General features: G+C 44.7%; 1 protein-coding gene across 4 annotated transcripts in view; it reads right to left on the reverse strand.

Moving 5' to 3' along the window:
* VANGL1 (VANGL planar cell polarity protein 1) overlaps window positions 1-12,936 on the reverse strand; it is a 59,289-nt gene that overhangs the window by 30,754 nt on the left and 15,599 nt on the right. For all 4 annotated transcript variants that reach the window (XM_081307631.1, XM_081307628.1, XM_081307630.1 and 1 more), the window contains exons 3-4: window positions 5,400-5,532; window positions 553-1,160 (exon numbers count right to left, since the gene is read on the reverse strand). In XM_081307631.1, the coding sequence (XP_081163757.1) occupies window positions 553-1,160; window positions 5,400-5,532 (741 nt within the window). The remainder of the gene's footprint in view (window positions 1-552; window positions 1,161-5,399; window positions 5,533-12,936) is intronic.

A 12,936-nucleotide genomic window follows, 5' to 3' on the forward strand; every position in this document is an offset into this window, starting at 1 on the left:
AGTGGGTTATGAGAACCTTAAACCAATCAGTGAATTAATCCCCTAATAGAAATTAACTGAGTGGTAACTGGAGGCAAGTGGTGTATGGCTGGAGGAAATGGCTGATTGGGGGCATGGAGTCTCTCTCTGCTTCCGGATCATCGTGTAACCTGCTTCCCTCCACTACCCTCTTCCATCATGATGTTCTGTCTCACCTTGAGTCCCAAGGAATGGAGCCAGCTGTCTATGGACTGGGACCTCTGAAACCGTGAGCCTCCCCTCTCCAAATAAACTTACTCCTTTAAAATCATTCTGGTTGGATCTTTTAGTTGCAGCAGTGAAAAAGTCAACTAAAACAAAACTTGACTTGGCTGGCCCCATCCAAAAGTCCAGCTAACCGATGCACATAGACACCCCTACTACCTACACACAGGTTCATGCACACAGCTCCTCCCCAAAACCAGAAAGGAATTCAGCCCTGGTCCTGGCACGTGCATCTGTCATACTGACAACCAGCTATCTTCCAGGGATACCAGTTGGCCTTTCTGCCTCCTGAACGCCCCCTGCCCTTACCTCAGGTGTCCCAAGCTGTAGAACCGGGACTCTCCATCAGTGGAGCGGACCACCTGCAGCGTGAACATGGGCTGCAGCTGCCGGAGCTCCAACAGGACGATGGCCAGGTAATGGATGAAGAGGAGGGCATCCACGAGGGAGACCGAGTATTGCACAATGCCCTGGTAGTTTCGGTCCCGAGAGTCCAAAATACGGACTCCATAAAAAAGCCAATAGGAAACCACAAAAAGGAAGATGAGGACCAGTAACAGGGCTCGGAACACAAACACCCGTGGCACGTCGGCTCTCTGCCTGCGGAAGAAAAGGGCCCAGGTTCCGATGAGCAGAATGAGGAGTTTGAACGACACAGAGATAAAGAGTCCCTCGCAGATTGTGCCACAAGGTTCCAGCTCATCCCTCCACAGGATCGGGGGTAACAGGATAAAGGCAATGGGGGTGAGGAAAACTAGGAGTCCCAGAAACGAGGCGATGGTGAGGCCCAGGTAACGTTTACAATCCAGCCCCACGCTATCCTCCATGTCCTTGCTGATCCTGGCAATGTCCTCTTGGGATATGCTGTGCTCCGAGGTGCCCGTGATGGCTGTGGTGGTCTCTCCCCAGTTGTCATCCTGATGGGAGAGGCGACAATGAGGATGATGAGCCCAAAGAAGCAGGTCACTTGTAAAAGCCACCAGAAGACACAGTGTATGTGGAGAATGCACCCCATTTACCCAACTCTACATGCTGGGCTTTCTAGAAAATGGGAACTGAATAAACATGTAATAGAAGAATTTTAAACCTTAACAATTTTCACTGAAATCTTCCACATGTATTATGTATTTACCTTTTTTTAAAAATTTTATACCATTTATTTATTTAATTTATTTTTTTGGTACCAGGGATTGAACCCAGGGGCACTTAAGCCACATCCCCAGCCCTTTTTATTTTGTATTTTGAGATAGGGTCTTCTCTAAGTTAGGGAGGAGGGCTTTGAACCTGTGATCCTCGGCCTTGGCCTTAGCTTCCCTAGCTCTGCTGGCTTGTATTTACCTTTTCAAACAGAGAAAAACATAATTAAATCTTTGTATTGTTTGGGTGATTCATTAGCATAACTCTGATTACCATACCTGGCATTCACAAGTCTCAAGAAGCTCTGGGCCTGGGGCTATTTGCCCTGCAATAAAGACCCAGCTGTTAGATTAACCTTGTGAGAGATCCCTTATAGAAGAAGCCCCCTGTGTTTTCCTCCTAATGCATGCTGAGCTCTAAAAGCTTACAAAGTCCAAATTCTGGAAGTGGGGAACATTGCTACACACTCCAATAGCTCTGTGGAGCAATAGCTCTGTGGCACAGAAAGGGAACTTACATCACTATAGAAATCCAAGCTCACCTGTGGCTGGTAGTTGCTTTTTTTTTTTTTTTTTTTTTTTTTAAGCTCTGTGTGATGTCTGTAAGACCCTCTCAGGAAGTAGCAATATAAAGCACTTGCTGACAGCAGTTTTCACTGACCAAACTAAGCAAATTCAAGAATCTATTTATGCCAGGACAGCTCAAAAATTCTTTCCAAAACACATGTTCAGGGCAAACTAAACACCTAGAGCATACAAATAACCAGCATTATGATCCTGTAGTTTTACTCTCTTGCTTTCTCTCTCTCTCTTTTTTAAACTTCTAGGTAGTTGCTAGCTGGAGCAATTAGTCTATTCATTTAACAAGATGCCATTGTTAGGGTCTCAAACACGCCTGCTATTTCCCTAGCAGCTGTGACTTCATTCCAAAGCACAATAAAGCAAGAAGGGACCAAAAAGCTATGAAGTCCAAAGAAGTTTTGCCTCAGAGATTTGTGCATATGATTTAACTCTTTCTCCCTCTCTCTCTCTCTCTCTCTCTCTCTCTCACATACACACACACACACACACACACACACACTGAGTCACAGCAGCAAGATGGGTAAAACGAGGACATCAACTTAAAGAAATCTACTCAGTTACACAGATCTCTCATAACCAAATAACTCCAAATCTAGTAATAATTAAAAAACAAAACAAAATGACCCATGACTTATAAAATGGACAGGCTAGGTTTAGAGGTGGCAGTGGTGGTAAAGGTCCCAACCGATGAACAAAAGACCTTCATCTTGGAAAATGAGAAGTACCACAGAATATAAAGGCCATTCCTATGAACAGCGAGAAGCTCCCAGGGCTCTTGGACATCACTGGTGGACGTGTTAAGTCGATAAAAGACTTTTGGAGAACTGGCCTGGCAGTTTTGCAGAAATCTGAATATACCCTTAACTAGGTGACCCAGCAATAAGCTTTGCCTAAGCTTTACCCCCAATTAATTAGAACATATGTCCACAGAAGATTTGTACAAGAATGTTCTTAAATGCTTTGTTTGTGAACAGCCAAAGTGGTGCAACTCCAATGTCCACCCACCAGGAGAACAGATAAAAAATTGCAGTAAATTCATACAATAGAATACTGCTCAGCAAAAAATGAAAAAGAATGAACTGTTGAAACATATCAAACCATGGATAAATGTCAAAATCATGCTGAGTGAGGGAAAAAAGTCATATGATTCCAATTACATTAAATTCTAAAACAGACAAAACTAATCCAACAGAGATAGAAATCAAAACAGTGGTTGCCTTGGAGAGGTGGGAATGGGGATAGGGATAGGGATTGACCAGGAAAGGCCTGGGAGAATCTGTGGTGAAGAGTGTGGGTGGTAGAGGTGAATTCATCTATGAAGACTCACTGAAATGTTTAAGATCTGTTTTATTTCTCTGTGTATAAATTTAGGTCAATTTTTTTTAAAGGAAAAAATACATCAGCCAGGGAGAAAGATACAAATTCAAAGACAAACAAATTTTGCTTAATAACAGGTGAGTTCACAGTCTACAGGAAACAATTTACTTTGTAACCCTCTTCATAAAGGCAAACACTGGCTTCCAGATTTGTATCAGGGCTAGGAAAAAGTTGCAAATCAATGCTGAAGTAATTATTAGTACCTTGTGATAATTTTCTTGCCAACTACATTGTTCTGATGTAGCTGTTCATCTTTTTTTTTTTTTTTTTTTGCCAAAGAGTTACTAAACCTCCTGTCCAGTTTAAGAATTTGTGCACATCTGTGCCTAAAACAAAATGTACATGTACAAATGTTTCTCCAAAGCCTGAGGATTTTTGAACAAAAAGGAATGAACTCCTCTAATCCAATCCTCCAGACTTTCAATGAGGCCAGCAGAAGCCCACTCCACTTGATTGCCCAAGGTAATACAGCTATTGAGGTACACAACCTCTGAATGCTTTCCCCACCGCATCACCCTGCAGAAAACATCAACAGCTTCCCAGTGAGTACATGGTGGTGTAGAGAAGCTACCAACAAAGAAATGTCTTTATGGCATTTAGCATCCACTTCCAGAAGAAAGCTGAGTCCCAAAGCACTTAAGGAAGGTCCAGTCCTAGGACTGGCCCCATTGGTCCATCTGTTCATCTGTCCATCCATCCACCCATCCATCCATCCACCCAACCACCCATCCCCTCAGAGCCAAGGCAAGCAGTGCAACAGTTCTAAAGGCATTTGCTCATCACTGAACAAACCCCACATTCAACCCACGCCTGCATTTTGGGATCCCAGAGCACCAATATGTGCTCTGAGGAACTGCCAGTTCTGTCCGTGGATGTGACTCTAAGCGCCTATCTCTGTGTACCTACAGTTGTATTCAGATACAGGCTTATCTGCAGCCCTCTATCTTTACAGCTGTGTATGCACACTTGGCTTTGTTTGTGTGAGGCAAGGCTGGACACGCATGTGTTTCAGGAGGTGCAGAGGTTGTGCAAGCATGCTTCTGAGCCTAGCTCAGATGTTGATTTAAGTCAACAGGCTGCCAGGCAGGGGCCTCGAGAAGAATCCAAGTGATATTTTCAATAAAGAAAAAAACTGACCATATTTCAAAATTGGGTGGTTTCCTAATCACCCTAATGCCTGGCTTTTCTTTTCTTTTCTTTCTTTTTTAATATTTAGTTTTTAGAAATAGTTGGACACAATACTTTTTATTTTATTTATTTATTTTTTATGTGGTGCTGAGGATCGAACCCAGGGCCTTGCACCTGGTAGGCGAACGCTCTACCGCTGAGCCATAACCCCAGCCCCCTGACTTTTCTTAAACACTGCAAGACCCATCAGCACTTAGTCCTTGCATTTCCAAGCAACAGGAAGTCTCTGGAGCTGAGGAAGCTGCTGTCCCTTAGTAGAAGAAACACCTTCTCCGGTTCGTCATAGATCCTTCTCTCCATCCCAAGGTCTTCATGCTGAGGGATCGCAGAGGCCATTACCACCCAAAGCTTGCTTGATATATTCCTGTCCCTTCTCTTTGATCCAGGGGGTACCTCATTCATCCTGTTTCCCTACGAGGCCGAGTGCCCAGCCCCTGGTTTGTTTCACATGTCCAGGAGTACATCTGAGCTGTCCTAACTTCTTTCCTCATCTTCCCAACACTACTTAGGCTTGTTGGAGACAGAGATTCCTTCCCTAACACTGTTCCATTTTGGAAGGAGTCTCCGGAGACTGCAGCCTATAACTTTTCCCTGCCCTGCCCTGTCGTCAGCAGTCCTGGCTTCTGTCCAACACCATTCAACGCAGGCCAACCAATCGCACCTCAGGAGAATCCCCAAGCTATCCAATGGCAGGACAGGCTGTCCTTAGACCAACAAGAAACCACAGGACATAGATAAACTAATTAACATGCTAGAAAAATAAAGGTTAAAAACCCAAGAGAACCTATTGCAACAGGACTTAGGAAAACATTTACAGAAAAGAGATGTGGTCAAGGGGCAGCAGTATACTTACAGACCACCTGTGAGCCTTACCTGAACTTCCTCTGTCCGAGTAGAATCGTTTGCCAACAGGGGCTCTCCGGTGGGAGCCTGAATGGTGACAGATTTTTCTGACCCTCTGCCATCTTTATTTCGGGGTGATTTGTGTCTCTCTCTAGTTCTTTCCCTGGAGGAAAAAAAATGATAACAGCGAGCACATTTCATGTCACAGTAATTAACTCTCTGGTTCATCAAAATGCATTATATGTTTCATTCTGAATTTAGGAAAATCGTATACACACACAGCACCAATACTCACCCATCTCCACCCCCTGCAAAGAGTAAAGTGACCTTTATTCCCTACTTAGTATTTTCTTTCTGCCATTCCAAGACCTGACGCAAAGACTGTCACTCCTCCTCTATCAACAGTGGTCTTAATTTTCCAGAGCCTCAAATTTTTCAATTCCTGAATTGGAGGCACATTTTATGGTAATAATTACTCACTTGACTTGGTTATAATTTGCCCAAGTTAATTTTCTAGGATTTTATTGGGCCATCACTGTAGAATATCTAAGCTTCGTTCTACCCTCCCCCCCCCAAAATCTGGGACACATTGTCACCCTATACTTTTGGACAAGAGAAGAAAGGAAACTCTAAACCAGGACAGAGAATCATTTTCTCCTAATTCTTACGAATTCCAAACTAAAAGTCATTCCCGTAGGTTCTAGGTGAACTCAAAGACACCCGCAGAAACAAACAAAGCTAGGACAAATGACACCCAGGTGTGTGTGTGTGTGTGTGTGTGTGGGTGGGTGGGTGTGTGGGTGTGTGTTCAGGCCTCCTAAGGAGAGCAGACTGCGGCATACTTTCAACCCAGATGAACTTTTCTGGGTGGTCTCCCATGCTGACTGAAAGGGCACCCCACTGTGGGGGGTCAATATTGAAGTTACAAATCAATCAATCACGGTGGCCAAGCCCAGAGGTCACAATCTGGTCAATAACCACCTATGGAAAGTAGCACTCTAGCCTCCAGCTGCCAATGGTGAATTCAGGAGCGACCCAGCAACAGAGCCAGCCCCTCAGTGGTCAATAGTCAGTAAGTTCCCTTAGCCTCTTGTCCCCGTAGGCCACCTGACATCAGTCCTCCTTCCTATGACCACTTGCCCTCATTCCCAAGACAGGGAAAGCATTGCATATAAAGGTTGTGCAAAGAGTCCAATCTTGATCTGTCCCTACCAGATGTTCGACCTTGCACAACCTCTAAAACCTCCATCTCCTCATGTAGGAAATGGGGAACAATAAAAATAGATAATGTACATAGGCCCAGTACACAGTAGCCATTGTGGCTTACTGTTATAATGGTATCACTACTATTATTAAAGACCAAGAATGGTTTCCTGACTTTGTAAAACAGAGTTTGTTACCTCGGAGAAAGAGATGTAAACAGAACCATCAACACATCATCAAACTCCCTTCCTTTCCACACACAGATCTTCTACTAACCCACCATTTAGCAAAACAACAATAAAAACCCAAAAAGCAAAAACTGTCATGTGCAGGTTTCATGTCAAACGTGTACCTTATCATAAGCATTGGATAATTCTTTCTAAGAGCCAAGAGGCACCCTTGGCTGCAGAAGATCTTTCAATGACAACAGTTCTATCCCTAGAATAGAACTAGGAATAGACAGATTCTGGTTAACTCTTTATTTCAACCAGGCAACTAGGAAAAAAGTCATATAAGTGGAGAATTTGTTCACCCAAAGATATTACAACGCAATGTTAATCATCTTTGTCCCATTTCAATTTCAAAGCACTTCGCTACGTGCTTGATAGTTTCACTCAATCCTAGCTATAATCCTCTGAGGTTAGTATTATTGTTCCCATTTTACAGATGAGAAAATTGAGAATTTAAGTGACTTCCCAAAGGTGTAGGAAGTGGCAGAGTAGTATCCGAATCCAGGTCTGTTGCCACTATCTCTATTCAAACCCACAATGCTACAGTGTTTTTGAAAAACAATTTGGAAGATTTTACAGCATAAAATTCCTGATACTCACCCTCATACCCTCACATTTGTCAAAGCTACAAGAGCCATGAATTACGCCTTAAAGATACTACTAGGAGTCCTGATTGCCCTGTGACCTTAGATAGCACAAAGTTGTGTGCCCCACACTCTCTGTTGTCTAATACAATCATTTAAAAAGGAACTCTGTGTGAGAAGCAATAAACAGCGTGGGAGATATTCACCCATGCATGGCCAGTTTTCAGAATGAGTCGTCAGACAAGGGCCAGAACTGTCTCTCTGGTAGGTCATACCTGCAGCCAGACAGATTCCCTTCTTACTCTTACTGCTGCCACATTTATGATTGCTGCGGCCATCAGCCAAGTCATATGCTTCCCTAACCCATCTCTCTATTCACAAGCCCCATGGGTCAAATCCTGTGACAGCACAAATTCCACTGGAAATCAAAATCTTTCACTGAGTGCCAATTCCTGGATCCTGCACACTAGCAGGGCAGAGAGCAGGTGGGAGAACCACCCAGGGCTGGAAACAGACTCTCTCTGCTCTCTCCCAACCCCCAACCCACCCAGCCTGGCTCCTACAGAAACCAAGAGGACCCAGACAGGGAACGACTATCTAACAACTACCCTGCTAACATCTGAGGAGAACCAGATAAGAACCCTTAATCTGATAACTTGAGGGGAGTTTTCCATCCTCCAGAGCCAGAAACCAGTGCCTCGCAAACCCCAGTGTGCAGAGAATCCACTTGGAGCACAGATATAGGTAGACTGGCAGGCTCCACCATCAAGGGATTTATCTGGAAGGGAGGTGATAGGAATCCATATTTTCCACCAGCTTCCCAGGTGTGCAGGATGTAGGCAGTCTAAGAAATTTCCCCCAAGATTCTCCAACCCAAGTGGTCCTGGGCAGGGGGCTGCTGGAGTGACAGAGTATGCCTTGCACACAGCAGGGGCTACATAATGGGAGCCACGAACCTATGCTCAGCTGCACCATGACACAACGCACAGTGCTTCTTTATTAAAATAGTGCTAAGTAGGTGAAGGACAGTGTGCAATCAGGAATGAAGGCTGCCCAGAGTGGAGAACTTTCCACACAGGATGTTATGGTTTGGACATGAAGTGCTCCCTACAAAGCTCCTGTGTTAAGGCAAGAATAGCCAGAGGTGAAATGATTGGGTTTCGAGAGCTGTAACCCAATCAGTCCATCCTAGTTTGAATGGACTAATGGTTTAATGTGACAGGTGGGGCATGGCTGGAGGAGGTGGGTCACTAGGGGCATGCCCTGGAGGGGTGCACCTTCTCTGTGGCCCCTTCCTGGCTTTTCTCTCTCTCTCTCTCTCTCCTTCCCAGCCACCCTGCCCTAAGCAGCTTCCCTCACCATGTCCTTCTGCCATGATATTCTTCCTCACCTTGGGCCCAGAGCAGTGGAGTTTGCCAACCATATACTAAATCTCTGAAACCAGGAGCCAAAATAATCTCTGCCCCCTTAAGTTGTTCAGGTATTCTGGTCACAGTGACACAAAGCTGATAACAGATAGGTCGATTGTGGGGAACATAGAGCAGGTCCTATCACTGCACCAACATTGTGCCAGGGGTCGGCTCTTTGTATTGGTCTTGCTATGAAGGAAGCACACAACCTGCCATACAGCTTTCACAGAAATCACGACTCCTGCATGACTGTTCCAGGTACTAAGTCAGGGTAGGATTTAAGAGTGACTTCCAACAAAAATATTGCCATCCATCCAGTGCTTTCTAGTCTGCAGAACTGCAAGTGGCCACCTCCTGGCAGCAGGGGCCCAAATGCTCTCGATGCTGTCACTCCAAGGAATCTCTAAGGCTTCCAAGTTTCCTCTGGGAAAGTATTCCCCATTCATGGAGACAATGGGTCCACGTGTCTATGAGTATGGCAATAGGAGGTCAGAGGAGTAAACAGTTTACCAAACCAATGAATGAGGTCTTACAAATAAATACATACTTAGGATAGACTTTTCCAACTTGGCCTAATTGGTTGGATCACCTATGTGCCTTTGATGAGCAGCTGTATCATCTAAGGGAATCTTCATATCTTCATCTCTAAATCTATCCCCACACACTCTCTGCCCAGATAAGCAAAGATAAGTGTGTGTGTGTGTGTGTGTGTGTGTGTGTGTGTGTACGTGTGCATTAGATGGTGGGAAGAACAAGCAGCAGTGTGTAGGAGGCACCTACAAATGTCTGCACCTTTGTGTGTATATAAATGCATCTATTTAGGCCAATTCTGGAGCTGAGCTCTTGGGGGCTGCTGTAACCAACCCCCTCAGTATATAGCCAGAATCCTCTAATTCCCATACTGTTTCCACTTACACCCGGAATTTCCTGGGAAGATTATTTACTCTTGTTTCTGTTGTTTGTCTATTTCTATTTGGGGAAAGCCAGCCCCACCGGTTACTCCTCCCTTTCCTTCTCTACCACCACCCACTACCTGTCCTCTCTCTACTGACTGCTGGGTCTGGCTGGCTGCTTCCTCTGGGCCCTGTCTGGGGTAGGAGGGCTGAGCATTGGGCAAACTGGAACTGAAGTGGCCTCAGAACAAAAGAACCAATTTCTCCACTGTCCAGGCAGCCCTCTTTTGGATGATGCACGTTAGTACATCAGTCACACCAGCTGCCCTTCACTTCCCTTGCAAAAGTGACATTTCCTTTCTGAAGGATCATGAGCCTGAAATCTGTAGGGTGCTTCAACAAACCTTATAACTTCAGGCAACAATGCTGTCCCAGAGCCTTGGTTTCATCATCTGTAACATGGGCTACCACCTCCTACCCTCCTAGGATGGCTGTGACCATGGGAGGAGCCAGCAAGGACTCCCAAAGTGGTTGTCCATATTATTAGCAGCTCTGTGTTTAAATTGGAAAACTTGGGCAATCAGCGGCCACCATCTTGGAGAGCTGAAGTATCCACCGCCACTCTCCGACAGATTGCAACAACAAAACAGGTGTGTGTCACTCAGCTCAGGCCCCATACATCGGGGGATTTCGCATAAAATCTCTCCTAGGCTTTCCGGGGGAGGGAGTATCAGAGTGAGCCTGCATAAAGACTAAGGGAAAACTAGAGGCACCTGACCTTCAACCCCCCCCTCCCATCAGCAGCCAAAACAAAACCTGTCTAGCCAGCGCTGGGGGAGGGGCAAGCAGAAAAAAATCAAAACCATAGAGTGCCGGGGAATCCCAAAAGCCAACTGTGTGACCCCAGAGATCCAGGCTGTCAGATTCGCGCGGCCTGCCCCACGGCTACAGAAGGCATGGCGCCCCAGAGAAGGGATTAACTAGCAGGCAGGGAGAAAAGTGGCTGCGACACGGTGGAATCCCGCCAGCCAAGCCCGCACTGACCCCCGGGCTGAGTTCGGGATTTCAGACGGGGAAGGAAGCGGTACAGTTCTATCCCCCACAAGGGAAACAAAACAATAGAGTGCGGGGGTTCCCAATAGCCACCCTCCACACCCAACAAACGGCAGGCCCAGAGTACAGTTTGAACTGCCGAGAACCATCACTCAGGGGAAATCTGGTCTAGCAGGAGAAACCAAGACTAGCAGGAGAAACCAGGGGACTAGAGGCAAGGCTCTCGCGACTGGGCGGCTGGAAACTGCAGGCCAGCCGGCGACAGTTCACCCACTGCCTGCGTAACTGGGCGGTAGGAGAACGCCCGCCCGCTGGCGACTGATCACCTGCCTGCGGCCTGTGATACTGGGCGGCTGGAGACTGGCTGCCTGCCGCGACCGGGAGCTGAAACCAAACAGAGACAGTCCAGTCACACCCCCCCATTAGGACACCCCGGCAAGGAGACTGGGGCCCGTCATAGCAGAGTAGTGTCGTCACTGGAGCTCGGATGTGGGAATTCCTTCCCAGCGGAATCCACGTTAGCAGGCATAGTTTAACAACACAAAGGAGAGACATCAGAGTAATACAGAAACAAAACAAATCTATAGAAGAGAGCAGAAACACGACAATCAAATAGAGCTGGAAAGTAACGTGGACAACATGAGAAAACAAGGGAAAAAAGGATTACAAACAATGCAAGACAACTCAATTCTACAGGAGGACATAGAAACATCAGAAGCAGGGATAGGGAAAGAACTCAAGGCATACCTAACTCGAATGGAAAGGAATATTAGAGAAGACATGAGACAGCAAGTCCAAGAAATAAAAGTATATTTTGAAAATGAATTAAACAAACAAATTCAAATGGCAAAGAACGAGCTCTACCAGGAGATAGAGATCTTAAAAAACATCAAACAATAATCCTAGAATTGCAGGAAACTATAAACCAAATTAAAAACTCAAACGAGAATATTACAAATAGACTTGATCAAGTAGAAGTCAGAACATCAGATAATGAAGACAAGGTTTATCAACTTGAAAAGAATATAGTCAACACAGAAAAGATGCTTAAATCCCACGAGCAATCTATTCAAGAGATATGGGATGTCATAAAAAAAACAAATTTGAGAGTCATAGGGATAGAAGAAGGCACAGAGATTCAAACCAAAGGAATGGACAACCTATTAAATGAAATAATTCTAGAAAACTTCCCAGAGATGAAAGATGGAATGGATTGCCAAATCCTGGAAGCCTACAGGACCCCAAACATTCAAAACCATAATAGACCAACTCCAAGACATATGATTATGAAGATAGCCAACGTACAGAACAAGGAGAGAATATTAAAAGCTACAAGAGAAAAGAGGCAGATTACATTCAGGGGTAAACCAATTAGGTTAACGACCGATTTCTCATCACAGACTTTGAAAGCGAGAAGATCCTGGAACAATGTATTTCAAACGCTGAACAATAATGGATTCCAACCAAGAATACTGTATCCAGCAAAACTGAGCTTCAAATTTGACAATGAAATTAAAATCTTTCACAATAAACAAAAGCTAAAAGAATTCGCAGCAAGAAAACCAGCTCTGCAAAGCATTTTGAGCAAAACACTACAAGAAGAGGATTGAAAAATAGTGCCCAAAACTAACAGCAGGAGGTATCTCAGTAAAGGGGGAGGAAAATAACCAAAAAGTAAAACTAGCCAAACTAAAATAAATAAATAAAGAAGCATGACTGGAAGTACAGATCATATCTCAATTGTAACCTTAAATGTTAATGGCCTAAACTCACCAATCAAGAGACGTAGGCTAGTAATCTGAATCAAAAAAACAAATCCAACAATATGCTGTCTTCAGGAGACTCATATGATAGGAAAAGACATACACAGGCTGAAGGTAAAAGGTTGGGAAAAATCATACCACTGACATGGCCCTCGGAAGCAAGCAGGAGTGGCCATACTCATATCGAATAAAATCAACTTCAAACCTAAGTTAATCAAGAAGGATAAAGAAGGATACTATATACTGTTAAAAGGAACCATCCACCAACAAGACATAACAATCATCAATTTGTATGCACCAAACAATGGAGCTGCAACGTTCATAAAACAAACTCTCCTCAAGTTCAAGAGTCAAATAGACCACAACACAATAATTATGGGTGACTTCAACACACCGCTCTCACATTAGACAGATCCTCTAGACAAAAACTGA

The sequence above is a fragment of the Spermophilus citellus genome, assembly GCF_964194105.1.
Source record: "Spermophilus citellus genome assembly, chromosome: 9".
NCBI lineage: Eukaryota > Metazoa > Chordata > Mammalia > Rodentia > Sciuridae > Spermophilus > Spermophilus citellus.